The 26,210-nt window shown below is 41.0% G+C and overlaps 1 protein-coding gene across 3 annotated transcripts in view; it reads left to right on the forward strand.

The window, feature by feature from the left end:
• LOC116038869 (unconventional myosin-Ic) overlaps nt 1-26,210 on the forward strand; it is a 65,131-nt gene that overhangs the window by 14,625 nt on the left and 24,296 nt on the right. For 2 of the 3 annotated variants that reach the window (XM_031283555.2, XM_036001306.1), the window contains 3 exons: nt 22,559-22,714; nt 24,000-24,115; nt 25,559-25,757. In XM_031283555.2, coding sequence (XP_031139415.2) covers nt 22,559-22,714; nt 24,000-24,115; nt 25,559-25,757 — 471 coding nt within the window. Of the gene's footprint in view, nt 1-12,949; nt 13,210-22,558; nt 22,715-23,999; nt 24,116-25,558; nt 25,758-26,210 lie in introns of those variants that run through there. The other variant, XM_036001305.1, reaches the window with a different exon arrangement.

The raw sequence follows: 26,210 nt of genomic DNA on the forward strand, positions 1-26,210 counted from the left end.
GTGCAGCGGTGTGGGAGTGTGCAGCGGTGTGGGAGTGTCACCCATTGACATATGGTGTCACCAAGCGGTGTGTGATGTCCTGTTGTGTTCTGTAACCTCCCAATGTACAACAAGTAGACTTTACAATTATTGTTTTCCGTCAGATTGTTTATAGATCTTGACATTTCCGACCGCACTTGACGGCAGCTTCATTTCACAGAGAAAGAAAAGAGAAGGAGGGACTGTGCCTTGTGCTGGAGCTTGTTGCATGGAAACAGTCAGAAACTCCTGGGCAGTTAAGTGCTTGTGTTTTGCCTTTTACCCTCATAGCTGCAGCCTAAAAATGCACTACCCCTTTTTAAATGAATGGAAAGACTTGAGTGGGAGCAGCCTCATCCTCCTGTGAAAACCTGGTTGCTGTACTCTCCTAAGGAGGTACATGTTCACCAGTTTTGCAATCTTTTTTATTGTTGCAGTAGCTCAGAAACTATTGGAGGGATTCCCACAAAATTGGGTACACAGATTCATGGTGCATAGAGGGTGAATCCTAATGACGATGGTTGGTGATCACCTGACTTTACCACACATGCCACCTGGAGGTTCACATTTTTGGTTTTAAATGAAATGTCTCAACAACTATTGGATGGACTGCCATTACATTTCCCTCAGGATGAATTGCGATCACTTTGATGATCCCCTGACCTTTCTGACTTTGTCCAAATCTTTTGGTTTATTTTTGGCAGTAGCTCAGTCCATAGGGAGTTGGGTTGGGAACAGTTCACCTCCTGGGCACTGCGAAGGTGCTCTAGAGCAAGGCACCGAACCCCCCCCAACTGCTCGTGGCGCTTGTCCAGCAGTTGCAGCCCCCTCACTCAGACATCTCTCCATTTGTGCATGTATAGTATCTGAGCATTTCAGGCCTGTGTGAAGTGTGTTACAACAGAGTGAAAACATTTTAATTTCCCCACTGGGGATCAATAAAAAGTACAAAATGAAATACCTGCAAAACTAATAATATTTCCATCAGCCTTAGCAGTACTTTGTGTTAATTGCTAATTAGCAAATGTTAGTATGCTAACACGCTCAACTGTTACTGTGAATGTGGTAAACATTACCATAGCATGTTAGCATAATCATTGTGCGCATGTTAGCATGCTGATGTTAGCATTTAGCTTAAAGCACAACTGTGCCTAAGTGAAGAATTGCTTTCTTAGAGAAGCTGCGTTTGTTGGTGGAACTCAAACTGGGAACGTTGGGATTACGTGGTCAGCATGTTAAACCTCTAGGCCACCAGGATTACACAGTTGTTTGTTTCTTAATTAATGTATTTTTATCCTCAACACAGCTGTGAACCACATACCTCCTTAACAAACACAAATAATCAAAGCACACTATCTAACATGCCACAGCCGCCCTTCCCAGTCTAACTATGACAAGTGGTTAGAGTGTGTGTGTGTGTGTGTGTGTGTGTGGGAGTGGGGGGTGTGTGGGTGTGTATTTTGCAGTTTTAAAAAGAGTTGGAACAACTGTTCCTTTAGATCTGTTCCCAGTGGGGTGAAATATTTGTGAGTGTGGCACTGAACTTTACAGAGGACATTCTTTAAGTCCACCTGAATTCAAAAAGCAATTTTTTTGTCTCCTACAACACACATATCTGCCCTGTAAATAACTTGTCCTGTGTTCTCCTTTAAGAAATGTAAATTTGATATTCCTTGGTTTCTTGATGAAGCGCCCCTAGTTGTGTCATTGTTAATCAGATTTGTGCATGTTGTCAGTCATATTGTCACTGCTTTTTGCCTTCAAGTTCATGAGTGAATATCAGTGTTGGGTATCAGTGGCAACAATTCAAGGTGCTATGTTTTAGCATTTTAACAACAAACATTAACCTTATAAATATTCAGTATTAGTATAATTACTGTAAACACTCAAAACAAAACATAATTGAGAAGGACGGCAACCTCTACTGGCCTCTACACTACATTTCCCATAAATCTATGTCCTACTGAATACATGGCAAATGTAGTCTTTAATTGATAGATAACCTAACACTAACAATGCTACTGTGTGTTAGGCTGCTATAATCTCAAGCATACTTATTGTTGACATTTAGTGGCATCCACACATGGTCCCCCCCCACACACTACATCTCTGTCTCTATGCTTGTCTCTCAGTCTCAGGGGACACTAGTCATGCCTGGCAGTGTGTAACATTTCGTCATTTTCATGGGGATGGCTGGAAGGGTGGTGTGTCTCTGTGTTGTAAGTGTTGCGTAGCTGTCTGGTCACTGCTGGCTGACTGTAACCAAATGACCTGCGACATCCTGAACAAAAGTGTGTGTACGCGTTGCATTGTCGACTAGAAGCTGTGTGTGTTGTGTGTGTGTTTAGCTATAAATGAGAAGCAACGTGAGTTAAAGTAGAGCATGGATTATGATTATGGTTGCAAATGAGTGTAGTGAATGGAAGATCCTCTTAGCATAGCGTGTGTGTGTGTGTGTGTGTGTGTGTGTGTGTGTGTGTGTGTGTTTGCTTGCCCTCGGAGCAGTTGTGTGTATATTTTCTATCTCAGCAGCCCAACCCTTGGTAATAAATCTCTAAGGAGATTCCAGAGATGTTGCAATGACCTGGGTGACCAAATTGCAGAGCTATCATCTAGCATTGGGAGAGGGTCTGTGTTAAGTTACTTTCTCCAGAGATTCCTCTCCGAGTTCAAGCAGTTCACACATAAATCCCCATCTATTTCTCAGGGTTTTAGGTGGATACTGACATGTCAACCTACTTTAATGAGAAACCGATGGCCTCTGAGGAACTATTTTCCAAACTGTCATACTTACTTTCAAATCTTGTCTTTCTCACTTTTTTATCTTTCCAAATAGTCTTCCCGCCTCTCCAGCTAGGCACTTAAATGATTTGTGTGTGTGTGTGTGTGTGTGTGTGTGCCAGCTGAGGGGATTGATGTAAGAAGATGATGGCTGCTGAATGTGAACTATTTGAAAAAAAAAAGAGAGGGGAAGATGGGCATGAGGGAGGGGAGAGAAACATACTATGGGTGGGCCATATAGCAAAAAGATCATACCACAATTCTTTTTTTCAGGCAGGATCATGATCTACAATCTTATCACAATTCTTTTTCTTCAGGTTTTAAGACTATTTAGCAAGTTACTGAATATAACAAACAAACAAATTTCCTTATTAAAAAAATATAGTGCTACAAGGTAACAGAACACCAGATTCCATTCTCAAATGTAAAATGTAAATGTTTCTTTAAATACTTATCAGTTACATTTCCAAAAATGTATCATTACTTTTCGAAGTCCACATGATTAGATCCACTGTACAGCATCATTTACTAGGGGTGGGGGAAAAAATCGATACAGCATAGTATCACAATATTTTCCGTGGCAATACTGTATCGATACACAGATGCCAAGTATCGATCTTTTATTATATATGTGTTGGTCAGTTTGTCTGCTTGACAATCCCATTTTGCAGCAATAAAATTGCTGCATAAAGTAGAGAGAGAGTGATTATTGTGTTGGGGGAGATTTGTATAGCAGCGGCGCTAATCATTTAGCAGCAGCGCTGCATTGTATGCAGGGGAAACACTGCTATAAGAGAATGTGCCCTGTAGCACGACATAGCAATATCTCTGTAATGTATAGTATTTATTAGAGCGTCTGTTGGTTCTAATTGTCGTGTTTTGTTTTGTCCCGCAGCTCAGCTGTTATTAATGTCCCATCAGCAAAGAGGAAATACTTGGAGTAAACAGGAAATTCACTGTTTGGACATTTCATCAACTTTGTTGAGGCTGTTATAATGCCATACAATAACTGAGGACTGACTACATGTTGATACTAGGCCCACGTTTCTTACAGACAGTAAAATCTGATGAAATACTTCCTTATTTACGTTGTACAATCCAAACATTATTAGCTGCAACTTTGTTTGGTGGTTTAGCTATCTGGCGTACGAGGTAATGACAAAAGGGACGGAAGAGAAGAGGAACAGGAAAAGGTGGGGGGAGGAGGGAAATGCTAAATTGCTTTCTTTTAGGGTAGTATCCCATATTTTAGTTTGAAGTTGCAGATTAGATATTATGTGTTTGTCAGTATTACACACCTTCTAAAATAGCCTTTAGGCCCTCATGAGATAATAAGATTGCATTAAGAGACATTATTTCAGCCATTTTTGGGAGTCGGCAGTTTCATATGTCAGGATGAAGACAGGACAATATCCAGTTTTTATTTTTTTGGGCGTTAAAACAAGTATAATTTAAAGGCACTGATTATTAGCCCAAATATTGGCCATTAAAAGTTCAGGGTTGAAATCAGCATTATTATAACAAGCCCAGAGCCTATTGTGCTGGTCTGTATAATGGGGTTGGGCCACAGAGTGCAGGCAGGCTAGCATTGTTTTAACCTACAGCTAAAGCTCTTCTCCATATAAGGCCTGCTGGGTATAAATAAGACCAAGAGGCCCTCTATCCATAGGGGCGAAGAAGACAGAGGAGAGATGTGGGAGAGAGAGAGAGAGAGAGATGTGGTAGAGAGAGAGAGAGAGATGTGGGAGAGAGAGAGAGAGATGTGGGAGAGAGAGAGAGAGATGTGGGAGAGAGAGAGAGAGATGTGGGAGGGAGAGAGAGAGATGTGGTAGAGAGAGAGAGAGATGTGGTAGAGAGAGAGAGAGAGAGAGAGAGAGAGAGAGAGAGAGAGAGAGAGAGAGAGAATTATGCACTGATGTAGAAAAGAGTGGGAATAGGGGTTGGAGAGGTAGAATGTTCCCAATGTTTTGAGTTCCTTCTCAGCAAGTCACCACCTGCTCTGTTGACTGGGAGGGCCTGTCGACTGTGGGAGAGTGGAGTATGTGTCTTTGTTTTTCTTTTACCTTGATATCAGTCATGAACATTAAGAAATAAAGACTTCCTGGCAGTCCTCGCTGTTGGTAAGTGGTTAGTTTATGGTTTAGACTTTGGTTTAAAGTTGAGATTACAAAACAGATAAGTTTGTCAATGGATGTCAGTTCAAGTAATAGGAAGCTAATGAATAGAAGAACTACACTGTAAAAGCACACATGCTATGCAGCGTGAGTATGTGGTAGTCGTTCTATTCAGTAAGCAATGACGGTGAGTCAGGATGCACAATACCAGGAGAAACAACTGAAGCAGCCAAATGGAATTCAGCCGTCATTTATTTGATTAGTTACGCTCCTGCTTATCCTACTGTGGGATGTCAAAATGTCTTCTGTGAAAAAGGTCCCTTAGACAGTGTAGATGACCATTTAGAACTGCTTCTGTACTTCTGTATATGTAGGCAAACTGACCGTGAAGTAGGGCTGAAACGATTCCTCGAGTAACTCGAATAATTCGATTACTAAAAATCCTCGATGCAAAATGATTTGCCTCGAAGCGTCGTTTAATCAATGTTGTATCGCTCACGGTGTTTCCGCACGGATGATTATTACTGCCGCCCTACCGTGAAGTGTCAAACTTGTTGACCTCGTACAGTGCCTGTGTCACGTTGACAACACCAGCTGTGAAAACCCCAAGTTTAAAATAGGGTGTTAATTTAAAAGCAGTGTTTTGTGTTTGGAGCCTCGTATCTGAGGTTATAATCAGCCTGAAGATTCTGTTGAAGAGCTGGTACCAGCTTCCTCACAGAAAGATTCAACCGCTTACTCAACTCAGCCTAGGATTATGCCTTTATAGAAGACGCTAGACACTTAAGGAAATGCCTGCATGACCAAAGTGCTGCCCCGGTGGAAAAGTGGGTGTGTATGTGTGTGAAGGACAGGGAGTGACTCCATACTTGGTGTGTATGTGTGTGTGAATTTAAAAAAAAAAAAACTATAGCCCAGTTTCCCATAATAACTTAATTTCTCACATCTGTTCACAGTGGAAACATCTCACTCTGCTATGGTCACACACTGGTGATTCAGTTAACCCAGAACTGAGAGAGAGAGAGAGAGAGAGAGAGAGAGAGAGAGAGAGAGAGAGAGAGAGAGAGAGAGAGAGAGAGAGAGAGAGAGAGAGAGAGAGAGAGAGAGAGAGAGAGAGAGAGAGAGAGAGAGAGAGAGAGAGAGAGAGAGAGAGAGAGAGAGAGAGGCCCCTGGGAACCCCCTTGTGTCAGTATTTAGTGCTGGGCCACCATAAGTTGACAGGCCGCAGGTTACGTCAAAAAACCCACACACACGCACACACTCCCATTCATGCACCCTCATTTAATATCTTAATTCGTCGTTACTGTGACACACCATCTGTCATCAACTTCCTGCCTCTCATCCTCTTTTTCTGACACTTCTCTTTCACCGTATTTCACTCTCTCTCTTCTGCCCTCTCGTCTCTGTTCCCCGACTCTTGTTTGCCGCCCACACGGCTTGCATTCTTTTGCTCTGACATCACAGCCGCCCTGCTCTGCCATTTGTTTTTTCTCTTTATTTTTTTGGTCTAATTCTCTTTGGTCCCTCGCCCCTTTTGTCAGTCCTGGATCCCTCCCTCCCTCCCTACCCTCTTGACATTTAATTAGTTTAAATATTGGAAATGAACCATCAAGGTTGGGTGATAAGAAGACAAGACCTAAAGCAAGAGATTGTTGATATCTTGTACCAATGTGTGAGGGTGAAACAGTGAAAAATGGGAAAGGAGAGTAAGGGTAACAGCGTGGAAGGGAGGAAAGGGAGAGGTGAAGGCAGGAGATGATGGTGGAATGGTCAGAATCTTGTTTGCATGAGTGTGTTTAGGTTGGTGGGGGTTATGTGCAGATTTACAGTGACTTTGAGCAGGCTTTTAACGGTTCAAAGGGGCACTTTAAGACACTTTGTATTTTCTTTATTCTTTGATTTGTAGCCAGGGGTTAAGGTTTAATCCATATCTGGCTTTTCTCTCACAGCTCACATTGACAGTTTTATTCCATGGCAAAGACAGGCCAAAGGTTCATGCAATAGTGCTGTTAAAGCTATTGTAAAGACTTGTATTACTAATGATTACAAGGCTAGCTTTGTTAGGCTAATGTAAAGTATCAATATACAAAAACAGCCAGAGAAAGACATTTATGAAGGAGATGACTGTGTGTAACCTGTGACCTGATGCTTTGTAATGCTTAGGGGGATGCACAAAATTGACAAACCTGATTGCAAGTCATTCCACTTTCCGTTTCAATGCTCCTTTCATTGAGTATTGCATATGGTTAAGTTTGATCTACCAGAGACAGGCGTGCTTGGTAGATTATTGGACAATATTTCAACACATAACAGCTAAGTTGCCAAAAGAAGCCAACATACACCCTTTAACATAACTTATAACTGAGCTTAGAGGAGTAGACATATTGCTTTTGGTTGAAAGCCAGCTATAGTGTAATTCTGCCCACTGGGACTGAGGTTTTAGATGACATGTAAAATGATTGTTGATCATGTTGTAATAGAGACGGGTGGAGTCATCATATGGACTGTACTTTACTGTCATTATCCTTTATAGAGGACATCAGTGTTTCCCTTGCTTTGCGGAAGACTAAGGTGCGCGTATTTGACTGGAGGTTTAGGCATCCATTCTCAAGAAAATGTTACGTTTTCACTATAAAAAATGCAATTGCCCTAGCATTTTGTGTCTCTCCGTGGGATTTTGTCTCTTTGTGGTCATTTGGCGTCCATATGTAGTCGTTTTTTTGTCCCTTTGTGTTAGTTTTGCGTCTCTTTTATACATCGTTTTGGACTGTTATTATTCCCATATGTGTGTCTAAAATGTTGGAAAAGCTAGAGCAGATAATAAATAACACTCAAAAAGCTTAAAGACAAAACTTGCTAAAGAAGACCAACTACAATCATTAGATCTTTTAGTTGCATTCATTTGGCTTAGGTGCTGCCCAAAACGGCTCAGGTGCTGCAACCTAACCTCACAATGGCAGGGAAAACCCTGGACATCACTGTAGAGGGGAGTTTTGTTTGATATATTTCAACCACCCTTCTACATATTCTAGCATTCAGTATATGCTACTTATTGTTCCATCTCACTTAGGGCTGGGTGATATGGAGAAACTCAAATATCACGATATTTTTGACCAAATACCTCGATATCGATACCGCAACGATATTGTAGTGTTGACTATTGGTGCTTTCACAAAATATTTACAGAATGAGATTTTTGATAAATAATCATCAGTAATGTGGATATAATGACTAAGTGGGTAAATGCAAATAATAGAACAGTTACAACAGTCTGGTAAGTTCAGAAAATGACATAACTTCACTGTAATGCAGCCTTTAAAACCAGGAAAAGACAACACTTATGTCATATTACGATATCCAAAATCTAAGACGATATCTAGTCTCATATCACGATATTGATATAATATTGATATATTGCCCAGCTCTAATCCCAGGCTAATCCTCTTGGCACCATTGATGATTTTGGTTTATAGTGTTAAATAGCAACAAGTACTGGTCCCATGTTGCATTAGCAATGTCATAGCCTAGTATATATTAGCATCCCAGTTTACGCCTAGGATTCATCAGTCTTATGAAACCTTTACAGGCTGAGAATGAACCCATGCAACCTTGTGATGAAGGGTGTGCTCAACATGATGCAACAGTACAGCATTGATAGAGATCTCAATAGCTTATAAGTCATGTCAGAGCTTTGGCTAACTCTAGGCTTTCACTGATATAGGATTTTGAAGGTTGATACAGATTTGAGCTTGAAGCTGCTTACAGCAATCTGTATTTTAGGATATTCAGTGTCTTTAACGTTTATTGTTTTTATACAAATTCCCACTACCCATAAAAATCCAATTTTGTTATTAGGAGTATAACAAGGCACTAGTGCTTTTCGCTGAAACCCAGTTATTTCTAAATTGTTTCTTAGTGTTTCTTATGTGTGTCCTTGAAGCTTATAAAACGTGTTGAGTGCATTTCCTTGCTCATAAAACCTTTTGAAAAGTGGTTGTTACTTAGTAGTAGTTTTTTTATTTTAAATTGTGCATTGCTTTCATCCATGTGTACTTGCTTGCAGTCTTTTTACAGCCTTTCTTGCTACATTACTGCTACCAACTGTAGATCAGTGAAATAGCATGAAACTGATGGCAGGAAGTCCGTCACATCTCTAGCGCAGCATGTGTGTCCTTATACAAACAAAACACGGACACATTCTGCTAAATAAGGTCAGTATCTGTGCCACTAACGATCGGGCGTATCCGGTCAGTGCATCCCCAATGTCTACTGAAAGACCAATATCTGCCTGGTGTAAGAGCAAACAATGCCATGGCCTAATACTAGTAAAAGTGAAAGGTCATGCCTCTGTAGTATTTAAAGATGTTGTTCCTCCTGGCTCTTGGTTTGTTAAATGGAGAAAGAACATACTTAACATGTACAACATATCTAGCATTAGTAGGTTGCACATATTAAAATGGGGAAGTCTTCTGTATTCAGTCTGTGAGCAATGTGTTCTCATAGCACAACTTTATTAAGCAATATTTGGTGCACATGAGTCATTAGTATGGGCTCAGAGTTTGACCTCATTGAATTGAACAAATGAACGAATGATCCAAAGACAACATGGCATGGAGTTAGAGAGAGGAAATATCACACATTCTTTAGCTGTACTAAAGCTGCAAGCAAGAGAAGACAGTATTGCAGATGATCCTTCTACAGGCCAAGTCACACCAATGCAGTACTCTTATTAGCTTCTTATAAATATGGCAGATTAGTGTGGCATGATGACACATTCCCAAGCCTTATTTCTGGACTGTATGGGCAATGGAGGGAAAGTGGAAAATTGCTATATATATCCAAGATAACTCTGAACAAACTTAGAGAGAGAGAGAGAGAGAGAGAGAGAGAGAGAGAGAGAGAGAGAGAGAGAGAGAGAGGGGTCAAGTTCCCATTTCTGATTTCCCACGGAGTCAAGGTCACATGCATTTCCCTGAAAGTGGTCAGGGGGATTCAAGCCTGTTTTCCCTTCCCTCAATCTAAATAACATGATGTTTAATTTGGTGTTACCAAAGGGGTGTGGGTGGCTGGTTACGAACATCAACATAGGCTGTGCTTTGAATAGGAGTTTTTGGCTTCTTTTAATGACACACACAGAGTATTTGGGAAACCCTGCGAACAATGACCCTGACAGTCCTCCTATGTAAATAAAATAACACATTTTGTTGCACCTGCTTTGGCACTGCTTGCCAAAAGGTTGCAAATGGCATCAGAGCCTGTAGTTGTAAAACTCTTCTGCTGGCAATCTATGTAATGCCCACTTACCCCTAAAGGGTTAACTTTGGATGTAAGTGATACAGAAGTGGGATAAGAAAAGTGGGTAAGAAAGGGTTAAAGTCTGACAGCTGAGTGAGATCCTGGTGGTCAGATATAGCCCCTCCTTCCTCCAACGCTGCACAAGTATGCTGCCTCAGCATGAGCCTGCAGAAACGCACACACTCAGGAAGACACCTTTACAGTCTGCACACTTGCCACAAAAACTGAAGTTTTAGCCAGAGACATTAGCACGGATGAACAAACGGATGAATCTAGTTGATATGTTGGGTGTTTTAACAACTGCAACCCTCTATCTTCTCATGTATCTTAGCCTGTTTCCTGCCGTCTGTCGAGAGAGAGAGAGAGAGAGAGAGAGAGAGAGATATTACTCAGATTCCTGCAGCAGGGGCTCTGATTATACTGGCAATGAAGATAAAGAGAAAGGGGGGGAATCCAAAGGAGAAGTACAAAGTTTAATCTCTGACATGGACACTGCTAAGTCCTGTACAAAGTGTGTGATTTCCATAGGTCACTCGCTGTGAGCATGCAGGGAGATGGGGGTTATTTTCAGGCATTTTAATGTCTGCCTCAGCAGAAACCTAATGGCTCCTTATTGAGTTTCATTTAAAATGGGGGGTGACCAGTAGAGGGCATTGTGAACAAGATAGAGAGAGTATGTGTGTGTGTGTTTATCTTCAGTCGTCCTTGTTATCCCAGGGTGTGTTCTCCCACATTGTCCCTATAGTACTCTTTGATAAGAGATGGAAGTTACACATGCTCTCTGTCTGTGAATGAGTCCAGTGACCCGTTTTGCTGCTGTTGCCGTTAGGGCTGCACAATTTGACGGAAATATATGATATGCGATAACAATGTTGAATAGCGTGATAACGATATTACATGCGATACGTGACAGCCTTTTGCGATATGTTTATTGTGCAAGTTGATATTGCGATGACAATAAAAAAAAAAAAAACAATGTATTGTGCAGCCCTAATTTCCCTCCACTTTTATCTGATTCTTCATAGCTAGGTGGTTTGTGCTGCTGTGAAGAATGTAAGAGTAAATTAAAATTGGGTTCTTTTACTCAATTTACTGTTTTGTAAAGAACCTTTGTGCTATCCGAAAACCCCTCGAAGGATGTTTTCTTTTTCTTGGTCAGAGTGGAGGAGCTGAATAGAAGCATTTATAGAATGACCTTGCCCAAGACTTTACCTGAGCTCTGTGAGCCTCGGAGCTGATGAGGACAGGGGACGGCTGTTCAAATTTCTGAAACAAGACAGATTAAACCCATTCTCTGCCTCTACGTTTACCTGCACTCATATATTCCCTCATTTACTTGTTCTTTTCTTCCTCATTTCCAACTTTTCTAAACTCTACTCTCTACTTTTCCATCAGCTCCTTTTTATTATTATTATTATACTCCTATCATGATAGAAACCCTTCTGCACATACACAGTTCTCTTTTTTTTCAGGTGTGTGTTGGCAAAAGATTAAGATATCTAAAATGGACTAAAGACGTGGAATATACAGTACCAGCAAGCGCCACATCTTTGGATTTATGGGCCTATTCTCTTAGATCAGCAGGAAGGAGCGAGTCATCCTAATGAGGCCTATAAAAGCTTGCTTTCCTGCTGCTTTGCTCTTTGATGCCTCTTCCACCACAGACTAGAATGCCCCACTGTCCAGCATCAGGAACTCTTGAGATCTCTTTCATGTGTACATTTTTTATCCGAAAATGTGTGAAGATTGACAGATATGAGAGAGAGTGGTATCTATCTTATCATCTAACTCTTAGTAAGAAAGCTAGTAAGTGTTTTTTTCCCCAAAATGGATAACTGTCCCTTTTTAGTTGGGGACGCCCAAGTTCAAATGGCATTCTCACGTCAACAAAAACTAAATTAAACAGACATCAGGCTTCAAGCTATCCCTCATTAATGTCTATGTATAAGTCTGGCAACTGTAGTGGAAACTTGTCTTCCTCTTTGTTCTCAGCAACACACCCGCATTGCCTGTAAGATGTCAGTTGTTATTAGTGTTAACAAGCAAATGCATTAGACTGCTGAGGTCTTTGATCTGCAGCGAGTTGGTGTGTATGTGTGTGTGCGCAGCACTGGTCTGGAGTAATTACACTCCCTGTAATGATATTGGACTAATGATAAGTCCTTGTGCTTGCATGTGTGCATCATGGTATACACGTTATATGTGTGTGTGTGTGTGTGTGTGTGTGTGTGTGTTTTGTGTGAGCTAGATGCAATAAGCATTAAGAGCTGTATTTATGACAGTGGTACTCTTGGCTGCCTGTCTGGTTTCTGCTTTAGCTTGTAAATCGCAGAGTGGGGAGGGAAGAAAAAGGAAACTCTTTTTGCTCAAATAGATTATTTATTGGCTCATGCTGCATTTACTTTTAGTTTCCCTTTTTCACACAAGCACGCTTGGATCCACACACACACTTTAGCCCTTTGGCATCAGGACACATTTTTTCCTTTCTCATCTTTTTCTCTCTCCAGGGGTGGTTACGGCCAGATGTGTGTGCATATGATAGGAGATGTGTTCGCTCTCTTATACCCTTCCTTCTCTTAAGAGCAGAGAGAGAAAAGGAGAGGCACTATGGTACGTTTCTTAGCATATATGCCTGTTGGATTGAGGAGAGGGGGACAAGGAAAAAAAGCAAAGAGAGAGGGAAGGAGGGGGTTATATGTCACCCAACACAGGGACCTATTTCCTCTGGAGGGAGGGAGAAGAAAACTGGGTGAACAAGTGGCGAGCAAGAGAGTCATAGTGAGGTGTGTGCCTGTGTGAGCAGCAGTAAGAGGAGAAGCTATGGCAGCTGGCTCTCAGGACGAAGGGGAGAGCCTCTAAAAACAAACTCTCGGCTAAATAGCGGTCGCGACGCGGCACTGGAGGCCACATTCTTATAGCCGGACTATCGCCGCAGTGGGAACGAAAAGCCCCTTCCAAATCACTCGAGAGCAGGGAAGGAGCCATGAAGTACAGACCTTTGGTAAGACATCCAGCCACACGTTCATCTTGCAGAAAAAAATCAGTCAGAACGTGGACAAATCAAAGCACCTTCTGATGGTTTAGTGTTCGGCGAGAATTGGTTGTCTACACATGCAGGTTTGCATTCAAGAGTGTGAAAGGTAAGGAGTTATGTGAGAGATGGGTTCACTTTTGGTCAGGCTATTGAGGTGGGAGATGGAGTTTATTGGAATGGAAGAGGGAGAATGTGTAATGAGTACCTACGGTGGCATTTACATATGTGTAGAAACCTTGACAGTGTGCTCTTGAACTGACATACAGTAGGTGAGAGAGAGGCAGGTGAAAGTTAGAGCCATAATAGCAACATTGCTTACCTTAACTGTTACCTCCTTGATCTCAGCATCCTTCTTCACCTTGACTCTGTATTTGTCATGTTAATGTCAAAGCTATTTGAATTTGAATGTGTTTGATGTCCGAGAAGGCGTGTGTGTGTGTGTGTGTGTGTGTGTGTGTGTGTGTGTGTGTGTGTGTGTGTGTTAGAAATTGAGATAGATTATCTGTATCGGCGTTTTATTTGCCCAATAACCGATAAAGTCCATTCATTAAAAAGTACGCTACTTTGGCTCCACTACAGCGTTGTGTCTGTCCCTCTGCTTCGGTTTCACTTACCACTAAGTCTGAATAATGTCCCCCCCACAACACTATCTGACTATGTTTTACTGTGTATTATGTTGAAAGTTTCTAAATTATTCAATAATTGCTTTCTAAACAAAGTTTGGTGTTGGAGTTTATAACATTCCAAAATCTTAATTTTGACTTAAAGATTTTCATTTTCACTGTAAATGCATATCGGTTCCAAATATCAGTTATCGGTTTTAGGGGATTGTGTGTGTGTGTGTGTGTGTGTGCCGTCCCAGGGCGAGGCAATCACATGGTGGTGTTGTGTGGCCAGGCAGCATTCTTTGGCATTTACTGAGAGTAACATTGAGCATGTTAATGAGAAAAGTGTGTGTCGATGTATCAATGCTGAGTCGGTGATGTATTAGTATGTGAGACTTAAAACCTTTTTTGTGCTGCGTGTATTTTCTCTTACTGATAGAATATGCTGGATTGAACTCCTACAGTTAAACATGTATAGGAGTTTTTACCCTCACATTTTGGCACATGCATATGCATCCATAAGGATTTGATCTTTTTTTTTTTTTTTTTTACGAGCCTTCTCTGCTGCTACAACAGTGTGTGTGTGGGAGTTGGAGCACCGATTTGTCAGGATCGCACAATGCACTGAGAGATTCCTGACACAGTTGTCATTACTGCCAGCAGGGCATCTGCCTCCAATAGGTAGTTTATGTTGGGCTTGCCTCACTCTCCTCAGACTATCAGTCACTTTCTTGACTGTGTCACATCTAAATTGTGATGAAGTAAAAAAAAAAAAACTTCTGAATGGCTTGGTGAACTAGCCCATTGTACCTGGAATACAAATCTAAGGACTTGAGAACCTCAAAGCTATTTCTCCATGGAGTATCGTTGGTGTCGGGTAAGTTGTAATGTCTCGTAAAAATAATAAATGTATGATTTGAAGGGTAAAAGTAAAGGTAGTTACTCAACTTAAAGTAGTTACTCAACTTAAAGTAACAGAGTAAAGGATTCATGTCTGTTTAGTTAAGGTAGATGGTAACTGGAGTTTTAGTGTTAACCAGCCTGCTGTCAAAGCTACTCAGGCTTAGTGAAACCAAGGTGATACTTAGCTGCCTGTCCACTGTTATTCTAGTTGCGGGTTTTTTGTGTGCCTGTACTAATATGAGAAGTTTTTTTTATCTGTTTCTGTATCTATTTTGTATTAGTTTTAGGTGTGTGGATATTTTATTATGGAGATTGCAGTAAGTTGTGCTTTTAAAATCAGCTACCTTTTACTTTGGATGAAGTTGGTTTCAACACCATATAGCAACATGTCTGTTCTACATAAGAATATATTTGTCACTTTTATGTTATAGGTTGTAATCAGTGACCAAAATGTGATACTCCACAGTAAAGGGAAGTTGTCCGTTCACTTGCTCCCTGCCCCCTCCAGAGAGATCAAAGTTCAGGATAAGCTATAGCATGAAACACCTGGAGCTGGTAAAAATGCAGCAGAGTAGAGTAGACTTACTCAGGAACACGTAATCATGGTGGGTCTTTAGTGAAGTAGTGACCAGATATGACATGTAGAGTACTCCCAGCTGCTGGTTGTGTTGTTTTGGCCCACATGTCCTGTGGTAGGCTGGTTCATTTCTGCCGCCTACGGGGAGGCTCAGCTAGCTCGTCCCACCTGTCTGACTGCTCTGCAGAGCAGCTCCACAGACTCTTGAGATTGAAATAAACATACTCACGGCTTAGCCTTGAGGGGTGTTTCCATGGTAATCATAATCAAAACATTAATAAGCTTGGATCCTGTACAGGTGTGGAAAAATGTAAAATGCTTTAGTGTGATATATTGTCTGTGTTCAGTTCCACCTGCATTCACCTGTAACACCTGGTAATATAGCTTGCGTCCACGTAGTCGGACGTATTTTTTATTATGTTCTTAAAATGTCAATGAAAGTCAGACTGACTAATAAAATAGGGCACCATAAGCCCTTGCATGACTTCTGATGTCACACTTGGCATCATTATGACCTTACTACAATTTCACAAGGACCACATTCATGTCTCAAAAAATGGATCTAGACGTTCAGTATTTCTTCACTTCATGCACCTTTGTTTCTACCAGCTAGTGCAGAACAGATGAGAGAAGAGGAGAAATCAGTGCCAGACAACTGATTCATAGTGGAAAAATGCAGAAAAAGGGCAAAACATTCTGCGACTAGCTAACCATCTCTTCATCAGAACCACACGCTTCACTCATTTGGTTGCAATCATAGTTTCACAAATCATGTGAAACAGTAGTCGAAAGACGTTGGATGCGAGTTTATTTTCAGGACTGACTGCTGCACCTGACCTTTTTGGATATTTAACCTGAAGCCTTCTCATTTGCAAAAATGTAACCTATTTCCAGTTGGTTTAAGCGCACCAGGGCCTGATTTGTTTGTTAGCTCTTTAAATCCCTTTTCAGTCTGAGAAAGACATACTGCATGCAGGCCTGCTATATGTGGCCGTGTGTCATACAAAGTAAAATAATTGAACATACCCTGATATCAGTCCATTGTTAGAAATGAGACTTAGTATTGACTTTGTACTGACTTTGGATTGGATTGGATGAATTGGATTAGTGCAATTCTTAAAGGGGCACTCCATCTTACTCGTTAGCACTACTATGCCTGTGCTTGAGGCTTAACAATTTTTTAACAGAAAGCTTGCATTTCCAAATCGAGGTGTGGAGTTTGAAAGAAGTGGGCGTTTAAGAATCAGAGAAGGTCTAATGAAAGACACTATAGAGTTGCGTTATGGTAAATTGAGCCTGACCCATATTAAGGACTAACAGTCAAAATATTGCGGCCTCTGCTGCTTTAATTTTGACCATGTCTTCTTAAATCTGTCTCTTGTGAGTACCCCCACTTTATGGATGCCCAATACTAAATGACTGAACTACCCTTTTAATTGTTTTAAATCCAAACAAGTAATTATTGTAGGACTGCAACTAAGGATTAATCTGTTGTTCATTTTTCCAATTGTTTAGTTTGAAAAATGACAAAAAATAGTGAAAAATGTATTCTTCAGAGTCCAAGAAGAGGTCTTGAAATTATCATTATTTTCTGTCCAACTCCCATAAAAATGGCTTACTATATCTTCATGTTTGAGAAGTTGTAACTCTTGACATGTTATGCTTGAAAAAAATATTTAATTAATTCATCATTTATCATAATTGCGGATTCATTTTATATTGCTTTACAGACACATAGAAAGATAAGACTTGCCAGTACTATTATAGTATACTAAAACATGATGTTTACACAAGTTGAGTTGAGTGACACACCTCTAAGATCCACAGCCATATTTTAATTATTTTGCTAGTGATGAACACATACAAGTTTATGGCTCCTAAATGTAGAAAAAAAACCAATGCTCTTTGTTGAAAGGTATGTATAAAGTTCAATAAAACTATTTAAGACTCAAGCTATTTAAGTGCTCAGTGTTGGTATCAGCAATGACAAAGCAGCACTGGTACAACACAACCCAACACAAAAAGCCAGTAAAGTGGAAACACTGTCAACTTGTCTTACTGCAAGCCTGGTTATGTAGGTTTAGATGGCTGTTATGTCTTAAAATTCTCATTATTATCCATCCATGCGCACTGTATGGCGCAGTGAAAGCAGCAGGTTAGGTGAGGTTTACATAAACAGTGTGACATCTGAGCTCTGTGAGCGCACCCGGGGCAACGTGAATGTCAGGCTGCTATTGTTCGCAGGCTGGCCGGATGATCAAATCCCTCTGCTTTCTCCTCCTTTTCGCAGCTTCTCTGAGATGCGGTCGCTTGTTCAACCTGTCCTGTGAAAGAGGAAGGGGGGAATAAAGGGAGGAGAGAGCATAGTAGAAAAAAATATAGTGAGATTCAAGATGTAAGTGATTAAAATAGGTGGCAAAAAATACTAGGTGGCATGAGGGACAGTTAAATAGTATTTTGGACACAATGACAGCGTGGTGATGTTTAGCTGGTGTAATGTTGATTTGATAGTGACGAGGTGAAATGTCAAGAGTCAGAGGATCATCAAAGTGATTGCAATTCATCCTGATGGGAACATGAATGTCTGTAACAGATTTCCTGAAAATCCATCCAATAGTTTCTGAGACATTTCACTCAAAAAGTGTCAACCTTATGGTGGTTCTAGAGGAAAAGTCTGGGGATTACCAAAGTCAGTAGGATTCATCGTCTCGGACCCATGAAATTCCATTCAACAGATTTTTCAGTCGGGACCAAAGTGGGGACCTGACCGATATTGCCATCCCAAGTAACATTGGAAAATGATACCCAGCCCTAATTACTCTCTGCGGTAAACATTTTTTTGACATACAGAACTCCTGGTGTTGTATAAATTCCTCTAGGGTTTTGTTGTTATTGTGGTTTGTATTGTGAGAAGATGTGGAGCTGAAGAATGGATGAGAGAGGTAGATACATAAGGAAGATCGGGCATCGGTGTGGTAGAGAGGATTGTTTTAGACTAATCTACTCTACTGGGCAGATACTTGTTTTTGGAAAAACTTAATCAGCCAATTGCTCTTCTTAACGTCTGATATGAATAATGTGCTTCTGTTCGTTGGTTTACATATTTATTGGTACCTGCCCTCAAAAACTCATACGAGTCAGACACTAATAGAGGTAGAGGTCTTAGCAGAGAGTCGTACCTCTTCAGGTCTCCTCCTGCTAATTTGGCTCCAAGCTACCTTGTTTGCTGCACAAGATTTGGAAAACATGACGACATGTACTGTAGGAACTGGGTAGGCACGTACTTGGCGTGTTCCTGAGACCGGGTGGAGGGCCGGTGTGCGACACTACACACAGGAAAGCCAAACAGTGAAAGCGACATTGGGAAACAATGAAGTAATGGAGAGAGAGGGCGAGAGACTGTAACAAGGAGTTAAAGTGACTGAGAAATAGAATGTATAGAGGAGGAAGAAAAGGGGAGAGGTGAGGAAACAAGGCTCTGCTTTCTTTCTTCCCTGGCGCCATAATATTTGGAGGGATTTGTAATAAACCATGACATCTTAATGTAAATGTCAGTTTTGCTACACCTAACAGTGATTTTAACCTGTTCCAAGATGATGAATCTTTACTTTTGGTCTAAACACCCGCTGTCTTGCAATTCTTTCCCAGGAAAAAATCCTCTGCTCCACAGGAAGTCATATGTTTCATATGTTTCCAGCTGCAGCAACAGCAGCAGTGTGTTTGGATGAAGAAAAAGAAGTGGGTAGTTAGCATTAGCAGCAATAGCTAAAATAGCTGGACAGAGAAGTACAGAAATCCCCAGAAAAACCACGAAGAGGTCAAAAATACCAGACATACTGTACTTTGTGATTGACAGGTGAGAACTGCAGCGACTGGTAACAAGGAATGTTAGAGTCACACTCACTCACCTCTCAGGGTTTACACACACACACACACACACACACACACACACACACACACACACACACACACACACACAGCTGCAGTTTCATTGCTTTCTGTAGAGATGTGTGAAACAATAGGTCACCAGAGCTCATGGCGTCCAGGGGTGAGAGAAACAAGGATGTATGGGATGTGGGACACGGGAAGTCACACATGCCTGCATTAAAAGTTGAACATAAAATACTACTTCTATTGATACCACACTGATTCAATGCATTCCAAAGTTTTTTGCTCCCCCGTTTCCAGTCCCGGTTGATTTGGCAACACCCGTGTTTACTCTGGTAACAGTGCGTGTGGTTTAATACTACAGCAAACAGCAGTTGTTCATTGACAATTAAAGCCACCCAGTGTTTTGTCAGTTGAATGATTTTCATGTGATGCAGCAGCAGTAAGAAATGCTGTGTTTAGCATTAGCCGTATCAATTGTATTAATAATAATACAGTATAGGGTCAGAAATGGGGTTTGAGTTCATGAAAATCCTAATGATTTGAACTTTTACCCTTAATGCAACCATTAGGCTTTGAGTCTATTGTTATCCACACCTACCATTCCTCTTAGTGTCAGCCTCCTTTCCTCATCACTCTTCTTGATGCGTTGTTTGCCTTGAAGCAGCATTTAGTTCTCTTCAAGGTGAACTAAATGCATCTGTAAAAGCTCCACAGGTGCTAAAGAAGCCTACAGTGAATGTAGCTGATGTGTATTAAAAAGGTTTATCCATTGCATATTCTACAAGTATTTCTAGTCACTTTAATGTTGGAATTGTACAAATATATATCTTTAGGCCTTGTAAAACCTAAAGAGATGAAATCAAATTGTCCACATTTTGGATTTGTGCCATTGTTGTGTCCTTGTGAGGACCATTGCACACTAACACACATGCTCACAGTTGTTACAGCCTGGATTAAAGAGTAAAAGTGGGGCACAGATGAATTGAAAGTTTGAGTCATCATCAGATCATAAAGATGAGAGGTGAGTCATCTCTAACAGCCTCCCACTTAGCCGGGCCACTGGCCTCTTTGAGAGGCAGTAAAGATAAAGTGCAGGGGTGGTTCAGTTAATCAAAGAGCATACACATAACCTGCTAATGTTATTAGGTTCATTGTTACCTGCTGGGGTGGCAGTTCTGCCTCCTTTAGGTGGACTTACAGACACAGATCAAGGTCCACACCAGTGTCCCATGGCTTCTCCCCATGTGTGAAGCACCATGATTCCCCTTTGGAACCCAGGATCAAACCTCATCATGCACACAAAATGAAATCTTATCAAGATGATGTGCATGTGTTCTGAATCTGCAGTGAAAAGACAGGCTATGCAGTGATTGAATGGGGTCGGTGTTGTGTTATTGAGGGCGCTGCTGTGTGGAATTTCAGGGAGTATTGTTAACTTTCCAGTCGAGTGGGCAGGACTGGAGTCATAACCTGGCATCCACCATCTTCTCTTCCCCAAGTTTTTTCTTTTCTTTCTCTAACACCTCTCTTCTCTGTATTTTTCTCTCCCGTCTCACCTCGCGCTAATTAATATGTTCTCTCGTCCCTCAAGCTTTCTCTTCTCCTCCTTTAACCATCTCTTCTTTGTAGTCTCCTGAGAGATAGAGACTACTGTACTGCTTAGCACGACAACAACACCTGCTGTACTTTGTGTGTGTGGTGTGTGTGGTGTGTGTGGTGTGTGTGTGTGTGTGTGTGTGTGTGTGTGTGTGTGTGTGTGTGTGTTTTGTCTGTCTGTGCGCAGGTTGTCCCTGCCTCTACCCTCAGCACAAAGTTGAGTTGGTTTTAGATCTGTCCAACTCAGAGCATGTTAAACATGGATGTGGGTGACATTCGCAATCTTATGCGTAAAACTCAAGTCTCTATTTTAGAAAAAGGCTTCCTGGGCATGCGATTTGATCAGCCAAATGATGTAAGTGTTGTTTTTCTAAATTTGTGCTGTATATTTTTAGATATGTGCAATCTGGTTGGGGAACTTTGGTTGAAGTGATACATTTTCCACCCACATCTGGGTTTGACTCTATCTTAATTTTTAGAGGTGGTAAGATCACTTAGGGGCTAAACATAAAATCTCCTCTTTATGTTTTTGTATGTGTTTTGAATGAATGCGAGGTCTGTGAATGGCTTTTAGACTTTAAACAGATATTGGTCTGAATGTGCTCTATTGTAGGTTTGAAACCTGTGGGGACTTTCTCTAAGTCCTAAAAGATGTGATGAGAGCTTATGGGACAGGAAGGACTAATGATGTGCTTACAAATAGTTATACTAACAAATTTTGATTGAACTAATTTTTGGATTAAAGATGATGACAGCCAATAATTTGGCCTACTAAGAGCCTGGGTCTGGCGAGGTTTCTTCCTAAAAGGAGTTTTTCCTCGCCACTGTCGCACTAAATGCTTGCTCTTGGGGGAATTACTAGAATTTTTGGGACTTTGTAAATTATAGAGTGTGGTCTAGACCTACTCTATCTGTAAAGTGTCTCGAGATAACTCCTGTTATGATTTGATACTATAAATAAAATTGAATTGAATTGAATTTAGAACTGAAATGCTTAGGCCCCTAATTGATTAGTTGTTTGACAGAAAAGTAATCGGCAAATATTTTGATAATTGATTAATCATTTCAGTCATTTTTCAAGCAAAAAAACATGAACTCTCTTGTTACAGTTTCTCCAATGTGCGGATTTGCTGTTCTTCTTTGAGTTTATGACAATACCGTGCAGCCTCCGTCTGTGTCTTCACAGAATGCCTTCAGGCACAATATTTAGTGTGGGCCACCTGCGTTTTGGCAGCACTCAGGCCTAACACACAATCACTCTTACATGCGGAAAATAGAAGAAAAGAGACTTGAAAATGAATGATGTTCGGGTCATGTTTACACAAGTAAGGTTTGAGTAAAACGCAAGACATTATGCAGCCAGTGTAGACAGCTGGGCTGATTAAAATAGAAGCGTATCTGTCCCATCAGACACAGACTCTTTTTTCAATTATTCCGTAATCACAGTTCAGTGAGAAACTGTTCATACCTACCTATAGTCATCTGTCTCCTAGTTGGTGCAACACTGATTAATGATTTCAACTGCTGGTTTCTTCTAGTCCTCTCATTCCTTCTTTCCTAATAAGGATGGATTATGTGAGCATGATGTGTAGCTTTTGTTTTTTTTTCGGTCCCTCCCTCTCCCTTCTTCATTTCTCTTATTTGTAGGACAAGCAGAGTTTGGTTGATGAAGTGTTACACCACACAGGTTATGTTGTTACGTTCAGTCACTAACCCAACCTACTCCCTGCTTGTCCTCCTCTAGGTGGTGGCGAGTGACGGGGTGCGGGCTATGATGGAGTCGGCCCTGACAGCCAGAGACCGGGTGGGCGTGCAGGACTTTGTCCTGCTGGAGAACTTCACCAGCGAGGCCGCCTTCATAGAGAACCTGCGCAAACGCTTCAAAGAGAACCTCATCTATGTGAGTGGGTATAGTGAGAAGGGTGGGGCTTTAATGCTGCATGTGTTTGTATTACTGTAGAGCCTGACAAATTCTAATTTCCAGGTTGATATTGGAATGAGATACTAAATACATAAAATATACACATTAATACAGATTTCATTAAATTTGGATATTATAGAATTGTGACCAAGATGTATAATGAGCAGAATGTTGTACATTTGTAAAATGAACCTGTCACTGCTCTTTGTGTATTAACTATATGTATGTAGTGGGGACAGTATTTCTAAAGTTCCCCCAACATATCTTATCTTTTGCATTTTTCTACTGTAATTATTTTTACTTAGTGGCCGACATATGTGCTCGTGTTTCTGCTTTTTATGGTAAAGTGTCATATTTAACTTGTTTAACAATATAGCAGAAACGGAGACAAAAGTGGTCAGTATCATTTAATCCACAGACGTGTCTGGATTACATTGACACTGACTGTGACAATTTGCCACCTACAGTTTGTTTTCTTCGCTTAGTCCCAGTCCCAGTGAAAAATCTAACTTATTTAATTTGCATACATGGTTCAGTTTGCTGCACATCGCAGAGTAAAGGACCAGAGTAAAAAAAGAGATTTGGAGACTTTATTCAAAATAGATGACAGAATGCCCTATAAGCCTCTCCTCAGACCATTCTAACATTGACCTTTGGGATGGTTTCCTGTAGTCGATTAGGATTATACTGTATTTTCACTACAATAAGCAGTGTTATGTTTAACTTGGAAGAAGGCCAAGACCTGTGGATGATGCAGACAGCTGTTTGGTCTTACCTCAATTTGAATCTTCTTACTGCAGAATTACTCAACAAAGTACAGGGGTAAATCTTGAATTAAATACACTGACACAGCTAATGTTGACCTGTCAAAAGGTGATAGACGCAGGAGTGTCAAACTCAGCTTCCCTAAGGGCCACACTAGAAAATGAGAACCACATCAAGGGAGAGACATAGAGTTTATTGCTTTTATGTCATGGGAAAAGTCAAATATCTTTGACTGTATTATTGCATGTCTCACATAGGCTTCTCACTTACAGTTTGGTCGACAAAAATGTCAAAGAAAATGCCAAAAACGTTTGGAAAAAGCATCAAAAATGTCGAAAAAAAATGTTGTGAAAAGTGACAAAAAGTAGGTGGGCCAAAATATATTGTGAACCTAAATGTATATGGGCCGGATTTGGCCCACGGGCCTTGAGTTTGACACGTGTGTGATAGAGTCTTTGTCATATGAATGTAGTGTGACTGTATGTTCCCTCTCCATCAGACATACATTGGTTCAGTGCTAGTGTCAGTTAACCCATACAAAGACCTGGAGATCTACACCAAGAACCACATGGAGCGATACCGTGGAGTCAACTTCTACGAGGTCTCACCACACATGTGAGTACACGACCTCTGCACACCTTACAGTATTCAACTCACAAAGGAACACACACACAAAGTTAGGAAAGACACACAGAAATCAAATGGAGAGAAGCTGGTTTCAGCAAATACTTCTTCAGACAATCATTAAAAACAGTCCGTCATGAATGGAATGATTTATTGCACTTCTTTGCCATTACAGGTGAAACACATTTTTTTCCCCCCGATCAGCCCAAACATTGACTGCATCATTCATAGTGGACGGCATTTTTACGGTTTTTGCTCCAACACTAATAGAAGGAGCCTGTTGATGCTTTTTTAAGCTTTTCTTTTTACCCGAGGATGTGTTCCACCTGCTTTCTAAATGTTGTCACAGTGTGTATGTTTAGAGTGCACATGAATCTTTGCCCTAAGTGCCACTCTCACATAAGTCAACCAGCTACGTAATGCTCTCATGGTCTCAGACTGTTGGCAAGACGTCATGGCATGAGGCAGAGTGTTTGTTTGAAAGGTTGCCACAGGAATGGTCAGGGAATTCCCTGTTTAATCCTCCCGGACCCCATAGGTCAGCTACAAAACAATCAACTGCATTATGGAGACTTGAAGTGGCATCGTCGAAAGCATTTCGGAATCTCTCACTAGCCCTAGTCTCTCTTTACTTCGACACTTAGCGCATAGGGCCAAATGTTTTCTCTCTATCTGAGTGGAAAGAAATATGTGCTTTGGCAAATAGAGGTGGAGGGTTTGAGAGAGAAAACGGGAGGGAGAGGTGGAAAGAAAAGTAAGCAAATGATGGTACCAGGCAAGAGATTTCCTCCCTTGAGAGGGAATTCCTCTGACCTTAACCTGCCCCCCCCCCCCCCCCCTCCCCCCCCAGCCCTCCCTAATATCACACACACATACAGTACACACATAAAGTACATGATGCAGCTATGACTAAACTGGTGATTTTATCTTCCAGCTATTAGTCTGGTGTCAGAGATGTGTCCAAACAGGCTGAAACAACATAGCAGTGCTGATAACAGCAACAGAGCTGACAAATGATACTGTAACTAAAACATGTTTGCTCCACACTGGACTTTATGGTTCATACTGGTGTCTTTCCATGTTCACACACTATGAGATGCTGTCATTTGTTTACATTCAGATTCAAGTTTTCCAAGAGATTTTGTTGTTTTGTTGGCACACTGTAGATTGTGTAACTGTACATTTCTATTTTACCCATTCATTCAGTTCAGTTTAGAAATGTTAAGCATAAACTCAATATTTAATGGTTTATTTTCTTTTCTTTAATTATGTGCTAACTATTTGACTGTTATTGGCTTTTCTGTACCCACTGTAAACTATTTTGTACACCAAATGTTTGGAGCCTGAGGCCTGTTTGTTGTTCAGTTTTCTCCTACTCTTCTCAACATCCTGCTATACATCTGCCTGATCATGTCTCTCCTTCCACTCCTCCAGCTATGCAGTGGCAGACAACTCGTACCGCTCCATGAGGACAGAGAGAAAAGACCAGTGCATCCTGATCTCTGGGGAGAGTGGCGCTGGGAAGACGGAGGCGTCAAAGAAGATCCTGCAGTATTACGCCTTCACCTGTCCAGCCAGCGAGCAGGTGCAGACCATCAAAGACCGCCTGCTGCAGTCCAACCCTGTGCTGGAGGTGAGATGCCACGGCACTATATTAATCTATGGTACCACACCGAGAGCGAAGCTGTTCAGCATATTGGATTTGTGGTTTGAAATCTGTCTAATGTTGTTATTCTCTATCGAGTGCTATCTTTTTTTAGAGCAGTATAACCAGCAGCCACTCAATAGCCTGTTTAATAAAGAGGCATTGATGTGCTTTGATTTCACTTGCAGTGAACAGTCAGTCTAAGTGTACAGTGGCCCACAGGGGTAAAAGAAAAGGACAATCCAGTTAATAACCAGTGTTTTTAGTGAGTTTTATATATGTGTGTGTGTGTGTGTGTGTGTGTGTGTGTGTGTGTGTATACATGTATGTATATGTAACCCATATATATATATTATATAAGATACATGTGATAAATATAAATGAGATACAAATATGTGGTTAATGTAGTAATAATAATAATAATAATAATAATAATAATAA

Source organism: Sander lucioperca, chromosome 5, assembly GCF_008315115.2.
Source record: "Sander lucioperca isolate FBNREF2018 chromosome 5, SLUC_FBN_1.2, whole genome shotgun sequence".
NCBI lineage: Eukaryota > Metazoa > Chordata > Actinopteri > Perciformes > Percidae > Sander > Sander lucioperca.